At 38.8% G+C, this 16879-nt stretch overlaps 1 protein-coding gene across 1 annotated transcript in view; it reads left to right on the forward strand.

Moving 5' to 3' along the window:
* Positions 1-665: 665 nt before the first annotated feature.
* bchs (WD repeat and FYVE domain containing 3 bchs) overlaps positions 666-16879 on the forward strand; it is a 478767-nt gene continuing 462553 nt past the window's right edge. Inside the window, exons 1-2 of the mRNA XM_067152491.2 lie at positions 666-911; positions 12176-12403. Coding sequence (XP_067008592.2) covers positions 12200-12403 — 204 coding nt within the window. The 5' untranslated portion in view covers positions 666-911; positions 12176-12199. The remainder of the gene's footprint in view (positions 912-12175; positions 12404-16879) is intronic.

Here is a 16879-nt window from a genome sequence, read left to right on the forward strand (position 1 = left end):
TCTTCTTCTGTTTCTGCCAGCAAGGTTGTATCATCATCATATATCAAATTGTTTATAGTTCTTCCTCCAATCTTCACCAATTTCGAGTTCCTCTAAATTTAACTCAGTTTCAAGGCCATTCCGCTAGGTGAGTTGGCAAGTGATGTCTTGCGATATCTCGCAAAGTGTCACGTATTCTCCTGTAGTGTATTTGATCCTATCTTGTTCTAGTAAATCTTTGGCTATATTTCTTCAGTAATTTACATTGACCTATAGGTAATACCTACAGTTCAATGGTAATTTAATAAGGTGCGCTCGAAATAGCTTTATTTAACACACACAGTTGGCAGTAGTGCAGATATCTTGACAATGTTACCAATATAATCCATCCGCCATTGATTTAAACGAATGTTCCCTTATGCAAAGAGAAAATTAAATGACATTCCCTGCTACAAAAAATGTGTGTTAGGTGATTAAATGAATTCATGATAATTCTCTGTTATATCATGATGTTGTTTGAGATGAAAATAAAGTACCCTGTCTTTAAAATGTTACAAATACGGCAATTGAACAACATATTACTCATTCTGTCTAGCGCATGGTCAGCTAGTTCCTGCTATGGCTCTAGACAAAATGGCTAAAATCAGCTGTTTTTAGGGAAAGTGGGCGTGTTAAGGGGAGGATATGGGTCTTTTATCTAATAACTGTACTTAAACGTATAACGGGGATATGCTGTGCTGTTTAAGTGAGTTCTAAGCAACAACGTTCGTGCTTACTGTCGTATATCAGCGTCGTTGTGCTTCGTGTGGCTGTCCTTTGATGTGTTTCTTCTGCGATATAATGTCAAAAATGTGCTGACATGGAAATGAAACTCGACAAACTGATCTGTATATGGCGATCATCTACTTGATCGAATAATTTCTCGTTAAACGGTGAGAATATTGAATCGTCCTTATTTTACTTAGTTGAGTTAAGTTGTATTTTATAATTTTGTTTTAGGTTGGAGGTAGACCTGTTATTGATTAAACGTATTCCTTACTTCTCATTGACTGTAATGAGTGCATACGCATCACTTTGATGATTATTATGAGCTGTCTATAACGGTAGATCTAGAAGTAACCTGTTCTAGTTGCCTGTATTGCCACAGTCGAAAGTGTTCATCCCTAACCTTCGTGTTGCCCAAATTGTTTTCGATGACGCTAGGCACAAAACATTAACCCCAATCCTGTTAGTATGTTCCGTGCTTTTTTTATTTGTAGACAGGTAGTTACAATGAAACTGTTAAGCACGGTAATATAAATGTTAAAACTTTATTATAAGCATTGTCACTTGAGAATTCCTGAAGACCTGCTCGGTAGTTTCTGCTTATTATTATTATTATTATTATTATTATTATTATTATTATTATTATTATTATTATTATTTTAAATCACTTCCAGTATGAAAGTGACTGAGGTTTGGGCGAAAGTGTTAATGCCATGCCTTGTGCAGTCAGCCTCTGTGAAGAATGGTGTGAAAATGTTGTTCATGGGGTCGATTTGTGTATGCATTTTAGTGGGCTTGGCAGACTGATATGTGACTGCACTTTCTGGCTTGGTGAAAAAAAGCATCAAGAAACCACCTCACTCATTTCTCTAGTATGCCTCTTTAGTGACACCTAGGCTCCTGGTGACAGCTGATGATGGATCTGTTGAGGTTCCAGTCAGTCTTTGGGCTGAGGACTTTACAAAAATATGCAGAGAAAAATATTTCATGTTTACTGGGAGATGTCAAAATTTAATCTTTTAATTATGATACTAGGGTGTTAAAAAGCATTTATACCTTAAGATCCGTGGTATCTGTGTCAGTACGACGTAAAGGAAGAGCTTTCATTAGCAAGTTTTCTACCCACAATTTTTATGCTAATGTATAGGCTAAGTCTTGTGAGATAAGCATACTGAGAAGTTGGCTAAATTGATTAGGATTGGAAACGATGCATGTTAATGAGTTCCGTTACTCAGTAATTTATTTTTTATTTTTTTTGTTTCTCTCATCAAAAAGACCTTTGTTCATCTTTGTTCTTTTTAAAGGAGAATACCCCTTCTGGGTGGGGAGCATACGAAGAATACATCCACGGTATCCCCTGCTTGTCGTAAGAGGCGACTAAAAGGGGCGACAAAGGGATGATTGAATTAGAACCATGAAACTACTTGTGATTAGTACCATCATGCGGGAAAAGCTATGGGTCGCCTTTACTTGCGAGTAGTACCACTATTGCAAGAGACAATTCTCATGGTTGGTCCGTATTGAAGCTGACTATAAGCAAATTATCACAAAATAATTTATTCTATTGTACCACCTATTCAATACAAGTCACGTTCTACGCGGGTGAAATTTACATAATACTATGTACACTTCTTAGGAACATGTTTCGCCCCTTGTTAAGGGCATCATCAGCCTGTAGGTAATTTTAAGGTCAAAAGTCAGAATCATTAACCAATCATACAAGGAATACACTGAAAATATGTTACACTTTAGAAACATCTTAAGTTAACATGCTACAATTATAATATAGAAAAATGCCTATTACATACTCAGAGTATTGAGAATAAATAGTGTCTGAACTCGTGGGAAATAAGTTTAAAAGAATGTAAATGAAAACTAAAAGAAAATTTTTTTAACGAAGACCGTGACTTTGCAGGTCTTGGGCTAGTAACAGTCGTGATAAAGATTGTAATCTTCTTTGTGTATAATAATCCCACGAGTTCAGTATCTGAACTTGATACAAAAACAATGTCCAATAGTTATAAACAACAGCTAGAGATTGAGAATAAGTTAGGTAAGTTGAGTGTTGTGATTAAAATGCTGTAACATTTGAAAAATGATTGTATGTTTTTTGTTGCGTAAATCCAAGTTCAGGCTGGTGCATAATTGTTGAATTGTGTCCTGACGTTACGAACAGTCGTGTGTGAATATTCTTACTTGTAGAATTGATTAATAGCCTTTGGGATTTGTGATTTGTATCTACTATGTGAGGAACACCACAGGATAGTATGAGTCCCTGTGATTAGTGTATTGAATAGGTGGTACAATAGAATAAATTATTTTGTGATAATTTGCTTAGGCTATAGTACCACTATGTTAGGTATGTGATTAGTAGCAACAGAGAGCGGTTCACTGTGGGTTTCCAGTACCTGTGATTAGTACCACTATATGCGGAAGATCACGGGCTTACGTTGCCTGTGATTTGTACCATTATGTGAGAAACACCACAGGTCTGGTCGTTGCCTGTGATTAGTACCACTATATGAGTGACACTGTTGGTCTGCGTTGCCTGTGATTTGTACCCACTATGTGAGGAACACCACAGGATAGTACGAGTCCCTGTGATTAGTACACCTATGTGAGGTGCACCATGGGTTGCATTGCCTATGAGTAGTGCCATTATGTGAGAAACAACATAGGTCTTCTTTACCTGTACGACGTACAATACTTGTGAATAGTACCATAATGTTTGGAACACTGTGAGTTTATGCTACCTTTGATTAGTACTGCAGCTTGAGAAATACCATGGTTCTACTTTACTAGTGATAAGTGCCATTATGAGGGACCTTTGACCTGGATATTGAGCCCCTGAAGACAACAAGCATCATTGATTCAGGATTGTGCTTTGGAAGCAGTCCTTTGGTCAGAAATATTGTTTCTGGGATGGTGAGGCATTGCGGGTCGGATCCACTGATTGTTTTAAATTCATATTCATCCATTCATTCTTCATCATCACGTTTTGAATTCTGGTCAGTGGACAAAATTTTTACTTTTAAATTGTCATTGCATTTCATCTCATTTCGTACCATTAGCGGCCAATGACCTGGATGTTAGGCCCCTCTAAACAACAAGCATCATCATCAAAGGAGATTGCATTAGGTTTTGACTTGTAGGTGCAAGGTGAAAATCAACTCTTTAATAGGTACTGATATTGTATGGTTTCTCAAGAAATATCAAAATACTTGAATCACACTGATCTATTTCACCTTTAACCTGAAGTCTTTTCAGTAGAATGCAATGACATAGCCTACCTACAAAGAGTTTGTAGCAGCATTTTAATTGTATTCATTTCAATCTGTAGTGTTATTTTGTTAAAATATGAAATGAACCAGATTGGTACAGAATTCTTTCTTCACTACATTCAGTATATTGTAATAAAAGAGACCTATAATTGGTATTTCCATTAATTGCCAAGTAGACCTAATAGACAAGTAAATAATATTTCTGAAGTACATGATTCTGCTATTGAAATGACTGGTCACAATGTCATTATAGTATTGTGATGTTTCTGCCAAATTCTATAAAATTCTGTAAACAGGAAATAGCACTTTAGTTGACACTCCTTTTGAAGGGAAGAGCCTAATTGGTGAGGGTTACTTGTGTGACACTCAGGAGGATAAGTTAGTGAGCCTGTGTTTCAATATTGATTGAAATGTGAGTCTTTGATTAATCCAGTGATTTACCAGTAGCTTACGGCTTTCCACTTGGACAGCTGGGGCTCAGATCCCAAGGAATTTTCATGTCAAAGATATGGTGTCAGGAAGGACATCCAGCATTAAAGCCCTGGGTGAAATGAACTGGACTGAGTAACTCAGAGATTAGAAGTGCTTTCTTAGCCCAAGTAAGTTAGGCGAGTTCTAGTCCAGCTCAGTCAAGTAGTCAAAGGTGACATTGAAATATGCCAGCCTGTTGTCAGTAGATTTACCAGCATGTTTTTACTCCTTAGGGGTGGAATTCCAGTTCCTCGGTGTCTCCAAAAACTGTAAAAGTAGTTTGTGGGATGTAAAACCAAAAACATTATATATAATAAAAACCCTCCGCCAGCCAGTGTGTCTCCAGTAACTCTAGTAACTACTGTAGGATAAGCTGAAAAATATTTATCATTCATCAATTATTTATGTACAGTTTGTATGAAATGTTTTAAGAATATTCAGTTAACGTGAAAAATAATTATTTGTGGCATTTCACATTGCTGTAGATATGCTGAAACTGAACCGTGACACAATATGTGATAAATGAGTTAAGTAGGCAGTGCCAAGCAAGTTGGCTGCAGGGTACAAAGCCTACAGTGTAAGTTAGTTGTAAGCATGCGTTTGCGATGGTGGGTTCAAACGTACCTTCGGCAGCCCTGAAAATATTTTTCCCACTTTCACGCCAGGCTGTAATTTAATTAAGGCCATGGCTGCTTCCATCTCATTCCTAGTCCTGTCTTATCTCATTGTTACTGATTCGCACAACTGTTTCATAGGTAACAATTCAAATGTTATGTTACAAAAGTGAATGAAATCGAGTAACTCTAGTTAATCATGTGTAATCTACCTTATACCAAGGCTTTTGCCTCTTGGCACGTTAATGAGAGGTATCCCATAGGGGTCATTTACTTAACAGATGTCATGGCGAAGGCAGTTTAGTGTTCTGTAGGAATTTTATTTTTCTCAAATAAAGTGTAACCTAAAGGCACTAGTGTTTATCGTTAACAAACTTACAGCAACCTGCATAATTTACACACTTAATGCTGTGTATGTTTTGTGTCATTAGATACGCGAAGGTAGAATTGTTCCTTTTCATTAATTTGCTTCCCTACAAAGGCTTGCCTCTGTTTGATAAATCACTCTTATATCATGCATGGCAGTGAAATCTCTGCTGATGTATTCTGCACTTATTAGGAAAAAGTTTCAGGTGTTGTAAGGAAAAGATATTGCCAAGGTAGCCTAGAAGTGTTTGGTCCTCAACAATGTACAGATCTGTTGAAGTTCTAAATACATCACGGATAGAACTGAGATAAGGAGCTAGCCTAATTATTGCATTTTACATGGCTTGCAAAATTTCCAGTACATTCTTATAATGTTGTTATTTTCCAACGCTGATGGTATTAGAACACTCGAGATCTAGGGAGTCTTTAATTTTCATGCCCTTTGTAGCCCTCGTCTTTCTTTGGCCGATACCTTCAATTTTCAAAGTATCGTATCCCTTCCATGTTTTCTCTCCGATTAGTGTTATATAGAGGATGGTTGCCTAGTTGTACTTCCTCTTGAAACAATAATCACCATCACCACCTCACAAGAAAATCTCATCTGTACACGTGCAAGACTTCTCTAATAATGAAGATTTAAATATAAGAATGTTTTACCATTGGTCTGTAGTAAGTAATACTCTCATTCATCACTAGATGGCTCACTGTGTACTAGCCTTCTGAGTGGGAGGCAACTACAACTCTTCAGTTCCAAATAAGATGTTTCTGTGCCATCATATTTGCATTGCGATGGAAACCGCAAGATCATTGTTGTTTTTTAGCGTGACAGCATACACATGGGCAAGACCAGTCCACTATGAAACGTTTAGCCGAGTAGAACCCAGGATCCTGGCTATTTTTGATCTAGAGTGTAGGAACAACGGCTGATGATGCCCAAAAATGTGGGTGAAACATGTCCCATTAAGACATAATAATGTACTTTTTTTAATGGAAATCAAAACTTTATTTAAGGAAGGTATATGTTCCTCAATATGGACCTAATGATGAGATGTATAACTTGTAGTACGGGAATGCCTGCACTTCGCAGTTCAGGTCCCTCTTTAGAACTTGTTTTAAGTGTTGATCTGTCGCTCTAACTGTTCTTGAGTTGTGAAGTATTATTTTAGGGTATGATTCTCATAATGCCTCCATGTGTGTACACAATAGAGGAAAGGGTATATATGTATGATAATTATGTGAAAACAGAGCCTTGCAGGGAAGTCATTAGGCAGTTTGTAACACAACATCCACGTGTATGCCCTCCACATAGGGAGACCATGCAGAAACTCGTAAACAAATTGAGAGGAACTGTTCTTTACTTGATAAAAAGCGAAGTGTTAAAAAACGTGTAGGCCTACTTAAGGAGGAAAAATTAAATGAAATCACAGAAAGATTAGAAAAGCCTACAAAATCTCTAAGATGACTCAGACAAGAAGCCAGGGTTTCGAAGAGCTCAGCATAGCAGGCTACAAAAATGTTAAAATTGAAACCATCCTAAGACGATGCCAGAAATGTGTGGATGCAGGAGGAGAACATTTACTTCATCTCCTGTCATAAGGTACTAGTTTATTTTCTTAATTCTTAATCACTAATTTTCTTAATTCTTATTGTCTTATTTGTTATCTCATGTCATGCACGGATAAAGTGAGCGAAGTGCTGTCCGTGTTGCTATGCCGCGGAGCGGGGAGTGATGAGTCAATGGGAGGCAGATGAGGGCGCGCTTGCCGGCTAACCGATGAGAGAAACTCACTGCATTTGATTCGTATACAGTAGTGTAGCAATATTAAGAAGGCCCAAAGCAGGAAATGTCAAATTTCTCCATTAATTGAGATGCTTCGAAAACACTGTACATAATAATAACAATGTAAGGAACAACAAACCCATGGCACAACAGTCCACTAACGCCATGGTCTGCCAACATGATTGCTGTCCAGCCAAATGACCTGCAGATACTGGAGTACCATGTGGCCAGTGTGTCAATATCCTTCTTGCTTGACTTCCGTGACTGGTACATAAAAACAGTTGTGTAAAATATAATTCCTGATCTTTTATGCTTCATGCATATGAGGAGTTATAATGGAGATATTATTATCCTTTTTCACAAACTTCGTATTTGTATGCCAACTAACATCTTTTTAGGAAACATCTAGTGGTTCTTTTTGTAAATTAATGCTTGACAAAAATATATCCTTCAGTCATGTTTTTTTTTTGGTGTGTATCCTTCAGACATGTGACAGGGCTGATGACCTAGATGTTAGGCCCCTTTAAACAACAAGCAAGACATGTGACAAGGGCTTTCATGACAATGAAGTAGTATCTAATTAGCTTTGTCTACCTCCGATTGGAGACGACGGATTAAGAAGAAGAATAACCCTTTTGTTGTGAGTTGTTCAGTAACCCATCAGCAGCAGGTTAGTCCAGCTAGTTAGTATTAAAAGAAGAATAATCATAATGGCCTTAGTTACTGTGTACAGGCATTTTGATTTGATTCAGTTTAGGATGCCTTTTTCCACAGTTTCAACATTCCATCCCCATTGGGAGACTTATTGCTGAGTTTTAGTTAATTTTGTTAGGTAAACATAGAATGAGTCACCAGATATCTTTCACATCTTCATGTTGAGTGCTGGTTAACTTTCTTCCACCCTTCTTCAAGTGTCATATCCGGTCCCCAAGATGTGGGCGATCACCCTGGAGAAAGCACCCCTTTCTTTAGCCAGTTGTTCAGTGTTGTTGATGTTTTGGAGCCATGACATCAGTGGTCTACCAGCTTCTCGCTTGCCTTCTATCAGTCCTTGTAATATGAGTTGCAGAAGCCCATACTTTCCATCTCGTAGAACATGGCCTAAATAAGCTGTTTTCTTGGCTTTGAGTATGCTTGCCAGCTCATGCTCAGCTCTAGCTCTCCTTAACACCATTATTGGTTACAAAATCTGTCCATGCTATTCTGAGCATTCTCCTAGGTAACTACCTTTCAAAGGCCTCAAATCTGTTCAAGGAGGGAGCTTTGACAGTCCAGGTCTCTACTCCATAAAGTAATGTTGATCAGACGTTACATCTTTATAAAGCCCAATTATCTCTGTCATATTTAAATCCATATTCTTAAATTTCAGAGGTCGAGACATTGCTTCTGATGCACAGAGAGAGCAACAGAAGTGGATTAATTGTGAATTTATTTTGCCATTGTAAATGAAGATTATTGAAAATTTAGCAGAATATTCCTAGTTGGGGTTACTAATCTATACATAATATACTTAAATTTCTTCTTTGCTTATACAAAATTCTGTTTAGAACATTGTAACTTAAGAGTTTTGTCTGTACATTGCTCAAAATTTAAAAAGGATGGTATTTATGTATCGGTCGTGTCCACAGTAACAAGGAATTGCACTTTTTAATTTTCCGTAATTTCTGTCTGTCTGTCTGTATGTATGTACACGCATCACTAGAAAACGGCTAAAGAGAACTTAATGAAAATCGGTATGCAAAGTCGGGGAATAAGTCGCTACAATCTAGGCCATAAATAATTTTGTTCATGTTGATAGAAATGGTAGCTTAGGCGAAGGCCTAAAATTTACTTTTCAAATATTTATGTTATTAGTGGTCCTATCTTAATGAAAATTGGTATGCGAAGTCAGGGAGTAAGTTGCTATAATCTAGGCTATAAATAATTTTATTCATGCTGAGTGAAACGGTAGTTTAGGGAAAGGCCTAAAACTTATTTCTCAAATGTTTGTTATTAGGGGTCCTATCTTAATGAAAATTGGTATGCAAAGTCATAAAATTGGCCACTACAATCTACGCTGTAAATAATTTTATTCACACTGAGTGAAATGGTAGTTCAGGGGAAGGCCTAAAATTGAATTCTTAAATATTTATGTTATTAGTGTTCCTGTCGATAAATACTACATAACTAAAGTTATATAGTACTAAATTTCTGATCATTTATGTCTTATACATTTTTTCCGTACCAGCTATGATAACAGAGATATTAATGAATTTGGATTTTTGTTGCTTTAAGTCCATATCAGCGCCGAGTCGCGAGAAAATGGGTAAACAGAATTTAATGAAAATCGTTATGTAATGTTGGGGAATAAGGAACTACAATCTACGCTGTAAATAATTTTATAAGACTCCCTAATATCACAGAGTTGAAAGAAAACTAAATGTGAAGGCCTCATAAAATTGATCCACAATAACATGACATTGACCATTGTTTGTTGTGATATGCTTTGTGTCTTCTGTTGCCACTCACTTCTGATAGATGGGATTACTGTTGCGTACCGAGTATTTTTTTAAAATTTGCTGTATGTCGCACAGACACAGATAGGTCTTAAGGCGACGGTGGGATAGGAATGGGCTGGGAGTGGGAAGGAAGCGGCCGTGGCCTTGATTAAGGTTTAGCCCCTGCATTTGCCTGGTGTGAAAATGGGAAACCACGGAAATCCATCTTCAGGACTGCCGACAGTGGGGTTCGAATCCAGTATTTCCCGGATCCAAGCTCACAGCTGCGCGCCCCTAACCACATGGCCAACTCGCCCGGTCATACCGAGTATAACAGCCTGCCTGAATATTGGCGGAAAGTAGCTGGAGAGTTAGATAACTTAGATAACTCGCTGGTTCATCATAGCATTCGAGCTATTCAATCCCTACTCTGTGGCACTGATTGGAATGAGCAGTGTGCTCACTTACATAAACAGTGGCAGAGGAGTGTTCACGGCTGTCTGCGGCCTGGTCATTCCAGCACTGGGACTTTGGACTGTTATATCGACACCATTGTACTGTTCATTAAATGAGAAAATGTGTGGTTTTCCATTTGATTGAGTATTTTATACGATAACATTTCTTTTAATCGCTACATTCTTACTGACGTTTATTGTAATGAGCTAATGACCTATGTTGACTTCACTTAGAAAACCGCATAAACAGTGTTTCTGAGAATCCCAGTAATCTGCATTACCGGACGAGTTTGCCATGCGGTTAGGAGCGCGCGGCTGTGAGCTTGCATCCGGGAGGTAGTGGGTTTGAATCCCACTGTTGGCAGCCATGAAAATGGTTTTCCGTGGTTTCCCATTTTCTCACCAGGTAAATGCTGGGGCTGTACCTTAATTAAGGCCATGGCCGCTTCCTTCCAACTCCTAGGCCTTTTCTATCCCATCGTCGCCATAAGACCTATCTGTGTCGATGAGACTTAAAGCCAATAGCAAAAAAAAAAAGAGGAGTAATCTGCATTAATGAACAAATACATTAATGATTTACATTTCATATTACTTCAAGACATATGTACAAAGAGAGGAAAAATGAAAGGCACTGAAGCTTACATTACACTTGTTTGTTCCTTTCCATTACCTTCACTTTTTATTGGTGACTTGATAGGATAAAATTTTGCCTTGGAAAGGGTTCATTATTTCTTACTGATCTGGATCTCGCCTAATCAAGTCTTCTTAAATGTCGACTGACTGTACTGAGATTCTCTTCCATCATGGTGAGCAAAATTAAACAATTGAGCTACTTAGATGATTAAATGAGGTGTTTTGTCTAATTTAAGGTTATGCTTAAAGTAAATACAAAATTTTAATATTCCACCTTCTCAATACTAAAAAATCATTTGATGTTTTTACAAAAACATTACAATGATATTAAAAGGTACTAGTTTCGGTCCACTGTGGACCATCATCAGTCATCGTTTATATTTTCCGGTGCCTCGCTTGTTCTCTATCCGATTACCCGCGTTAATACTATCTTCTTTCCCCAGGTTCATTGGGGTCCTGATTGAACTGAGACTACTTCTGTTTAACACAGAAAGCCTTTCACTCCACCATAGAACAGGTTCAACTTTGTCAACTTTTAATCTTGTGCTGGTCTCATCGGACAATTCTTCCCTCTACGCAAAAGTGGAACTTACATCTACAACTTTCTAGAAGCATATACGTAGTTATATATGTCAATCGTGCAACACAGGAGTAACTGCTAACCAAAAACTATCTCATCAAGAGTTTTTACGTGACTTCACAAGATTTTACTTGTCATTGTGAACACTTCTGTTACTTTTATCATTATTCGCAAATACGGTTTTTCACTTTTATCTGTCATTCCACCACCATCCCATCCTTCTAGATCCTCTCTCATTTCTCCACACTATTTTTATCACTATGTCTTTTACTGTTGTAATTTGGCTAGGCTGATGATGGTCCACAGTGGACCGAAACTAGTACCTTTTAATATCATTGTAATGTTTTTGTAAAAACATCAAATGATTTTTTAGTATTGAGAAGGTGGAATATTAAAATTTTGTATTTACTTTAAGCATAGTCTCAACTCAATACGGAACCTAACAATGAAGTTTATTACTTTTAATTTAAGGTTCACTATTTGGCAATCCAGGTTTCTACTCCATAAATAAATAGTGATATATGTGACATTTACTAAGGTTATTCTGCAAAGTACAATAGTGAGAAGAAAAATGCCTTTCTTTTTTTTTTTTTTTTTTTCTTTTTCACCGAGAAGAATTCAAAATTTAAGCTTAAAAAGGCTGTCTTTATTGGTATCACGCAAACTTGGTTATTATGTCAGAATTTGGTGTATGGAGAATATTTATATATACCTGCATGATTTCCCCAAGAATATGTCCTTAGCAAAATTATACCATAATTGTTTTCTTTTCAGTTGCTTCATTTCTAATCTTCCAACATGAACATCATGCGGAAGTTCCGCCAGAGCAGTACTGCTACGGCGAGCATGTCCCAGGATGAGGCCAACTCCAACCCGCAACATACTGCCCTTGGGCTCATGCATCTTAAGAAGCTCTTTTCTGAATATACTCATCCTCCTCATCCACTCAGTGAAAAGGAGCGTGATGATAAGCTCTACAACATGTTGCCTCTCTTTTGTAAGGTTAGTACATTATCCCACCTTTCACTGCTTCTATCAGACATTGTGTGATGTTGCTTCATAGTCAGTGCACACATTCTGTGGCAGTTCTGAGGATTTTTCTTTTCTTTTAACCAGATTTGTATTGTTCTTCAGTTTAAGACATATTCTGGAACCAGTATTGTAGCTTCAGTGAGAGAAATAAGGTACTGGTATCAGGAAGAGTATCCGGCCATAAAACAGCACCAAGTCCACGTGTATGTGACATAGTTCACAGTGTGTGAAAAGTGCCAGTAGGAGAAAGAAAACAGTAACAGAAATAAGACATGGAAATGGGCAAGACATGTAGTGAGACATGATGGAAGTTGATATACCAAGAGAGTGTTTGAGGTGGCAACCCAAGACAGATTGATGGTGTTGCAAGACCACCACTACACTGGGCTGATGACATTAGAAAGACTGGAGGGAAGAACTGACTCCAGACAGCAACAGATCGAACTACATAGCTGAAATTGGAAGATGCCTACATTCAGGAGTGGATGACAACAGGCTGATGAAGATGAAGAAGAAAGTCAACACTGAATTATTTGTTCTGACCAGCCTCTGGAAGTGACCATCAATAATGACATTTATTGCTTTCAGTATAAAATCGTTTATTGAGAACTGCCTTTTACAGATAGATATATACGGTGATGATTATTTTTGTTTTAAGAAGCCCAACTAGGGAATCATCCAGATAGATGTATACCACTGCATACTTTTTATAGAGCTTTTTATGCTTAACAGTTCTTCTACACATACTGGGGATTTGTCATTAATCATTTATGCGGTATAAAGCCAAGAAAGTGCTCAAATGGCTGTTTTTTATCGACCTTCTTCGCTTAAAATGACTACTGCTTGGCTCTCTTTTGTCCATAGGCTAATGTTTCATGTGCTTAAATATTCCTCTATTATGCTCTAACAGTGGAAACTGGAAATCCATGTAGTAGTTCCCAAGATTAACACACACAGAAAAAACAGTCACCAAATAAAGACTTTATATTGAAACAGGAACGCCCGTACTTCAGTTTATCGGAGAGCATGAGGTACGACAAGGCGTGTACGGCCCATGCTAAGAGAGTGAGAGAGAGAAGGGTAGTGAAAAAAAAATTTTCATGATTAAGTGGATCCTTCAGTTTATTCAATAGATATGCAAAGAATTGTCACCTTTTACAGCTGAATCGTGGAGTTGTCCCTGAAGGCGTGGAGGGGACGTCGTCCTGCGGCGGCTGCGTCGTCTTGCGGTCGGCGTTGGCGTTGTCTTCCGCCGTTGGTGTTTTCTCTGTATTAGTGTTGATGACTCGAACCTGAGGCAGGAACGGGGAAATGTGGAGCTTCCACATCGGACGTCACGGGACACTGGTGTGACACCTCTCTAAGGCGAAGCACGCCGAAATAGTTCCCACAGTCAATGATGTTGAACGCACTTTAGCAGCAAGGATAAAGTTAGAGTCACAGTTCCACGAGGATAAGATGGAAGGAATTATCGTATTTGGAATAATAAACAAACGAAAACAATCTAGGACCTTCCGAGGTGCAGTGATTAAGCACTTCATAAAGAAAATTAAATTCACCGGGTACAGTCTCTGCACTGTACTCCATGAGCACAATATTCACACACTTGTTGAAATAAACGACTGTCCAAGTTCTGTAACGTCGTAATTTTCAGAAGATTATCACAGGCACTTAAGATCATACGTGATTCTGAACAGGTTATGATGGGAATTGGCATGGTTCCTCGGAAAGAAATCACGATACTGTATTCCACAAGTTAATACTGTCTTTAAGAGGGAATGTTGGCACAGTTTATTACGAACACAGTTCAACGGATAGACACAGTCTTTAAATGAAATGAAGGTCGGCACAGTTTTATTACGAACACAGTTCCGAAAAATGGATAACCACAGTCTTTAAATGAAATCAAGGTTGGCTAGAAACACTATCGCTGTTTTCACACAGTCTTTAAATGAAATCGAGGTTGGCACAGTTTATGCTAGAAACACAGTCTGTAAATGAAGTCAAGGCTGGCACAGTTCATGCTAGAAACACAGTCTTTAAATGAAATCAAGGCTGGCACAGTTTATGCTAGAAACACCATCGCTGTTTTCACACAGTCTTTAAATGAAGTGAAGGCTGGCACAGTTTATGTTAGAAACACAGTCTTTAAATAAAGTCAAGCCCACGGAGAAAGCTTTTAACACTAACGTTTCTGAACTCAAGTATACAGCCGGACCGAGTGACGAATTATGTCGCGACGTGCTTACTTGCACACACACACTGAACTCACGGCTTACTGCCAACTCCCCTCACTCTCTGCCTACGACACACTGCAGCTGCACACTGCACACTCTCTCTTTACCCCAGGCTGGCGACTCGCTTATATTGCCGAAGGCCGGTGGGCGTGGCTACACATGTGGGCCCCAAGAAAATTTTATATCTTGGCCATCTTTACACCGATTGACACGAAATTTCGGCTAGCAGCGTTCATTATTCCTGCCTGCAAGGTGACGTTATTGAAATGTTGATATTACATTTCGTTCATGCAGCAATGCTATGGAACACGAAAGAACCTTCTGCGTGACGTCGCTTGTCCTTGGCCGGTGTTCTAGAACATCGCGAGCTTGCTTGCAGTTCCCTCTATGCCTGTGCGCTCGGCGCAAGTTTTAAATGCTTACGGCCGGGTGTTAGCGAGCTCCTCTTAACAAAAGAATGAAACGTGAATGCTCGTAGGGCGTTCCCGTTTCAATATCATGATATGTATAGATATATTCACGTGTCATTTTCTTTTATTGTAAATGCTAGAGTATTTTGCACTTGATAGCTCATGTTCGTTGATGAACTGATGGTTGAAGATATCTGATTTCGGTCTAAGAAGTATTTGCTTTTTATTCAGAGGTTGCTGTTACCATTATCTTTGACTGATTTTAACAATAATTTAGTCTAATTCTTATTTTTCCTTGTGAAGAAAAGGGCATCCTGAAAAGCTCACCATTTGGTTCTGCAGCCAGATCTTATTATTTAATTATCTCCTAATAGGCAGCATTCATAGTTGCATTATTAGGAGTGAAATTAAAAGCTTTCTTCTGCTGTTCAACCTTGAGAAGGCAACGTACAACCGCCTGTATGAAAGGTAATGAGATTGGAGGTTAACACTCCTAACCTTCGTAGTCTGTTCTTATGATTTATTCAGTGTCATTGTGAACCAGCCTGTACCCAAAAGTTGTTATCACTTGGGCATGAACAGATAGTTCGTTGATATACTAGTGCAAATGTATTTAAGAGCACTTAATAAGGATCTTCCAATCCAAACGGGTTTAACGACACAAACTGTTCACGTGTAGAAGGGCACCACTCGCCTGCACTAGTTGATAACCATTGGACCTATTGTCTTATTGTTGATCATATGATAATGCAACAGGTCCACTTGGATGTGCGATTCTACTTCATGTGTCACAGAGTGTGTCCGCAATACATGAAAGACAACAGTGAGCACCAGTTGAGCACATAAGTGACTTTAAGTATGACTGTACAATGGGACTCCAAGAAGGTGGCTGGATGTTTTCACAGAATTGCCACTGACTTGCGACGTGACACATCATTGGTCCATTGGTGGTGGAGAAAATAGGAGACAGAGTTCCCACATCTGCCTAGCCCCACCAGTGGCACTTGCTGCACTGGTGATTGCCTAGACTGAGGGATCGTTTGTGCTGCTCTGACAGACAGAGCAGCAACCATACAAGCACTCAGTCACTGTGGCCCCCTCACTTATGTGTCTGCATAAACAATAAACATTTGATTGTTGGAGCTAGGTTTACATTCTCATGTTCCTCTGGCACATTTACCCCTGATGCATTCTCATAGTCATGAATGTCTCCAATAATGTCAGTAGATAGTGTGTTGGAGAGTTGAGGGGTATTCAGTGATGATTCATTTCTGTCTTGGACAAAGTGTTGGACGTGTTCACATTTATGGATGTGCGGGTGAGCAGAACAAACCATCGTGTAATCACACTTGCCATACCGGGCCCACGGGAGCATAATGAGTGCATCGTACATTCGTGATGTTGTCAATCCTATCTTCTGAGCTTATTTCAACACACTTCGAGATAACTTGCGTCCTCATTTCTCCAACGCAATGCAGCATGCTTTACGTAATGGATATATACTTCCCTGGCCTGCTAGCTTTCCAGGCCTCAGTCCCAGAGATCATGTGTGGGAAGTAATGGAATGGCGTCCAGCTCAGTCCTGAGGATGACTATCATCCAGCCCAGCCCCGGCAATGACTGTCGTCCAGCTGCAGCAAGAAGTAGAGAGAGCATGGAATATCATACTCCAGAGAGACATTCAGCCATTCAGCTTTTGTAGTTTATTTAGGTTACACCCCAGAATCGCTGTATGTCTCACCATTCAGGGTGGTTCCACTCCTTGTTAAGGAGCCTGTTGTATGTGTTGTTTTTAATGT

Source organism: Anabrus simplex, chromosome 8 (genome assembly GCF_040414725.1).
Source record: "Anabrus simplex isolate iqAnaSimp1 chromosome 8, ASM4041472v1, whole genome shotgun sequence".
Taxonomy (NCBI): Eukaryota; Metazoa; Arthropoda; class Insecta; order Orthoptera; family Tettigoniidae; genus Anabrus; species Anabrus simplex.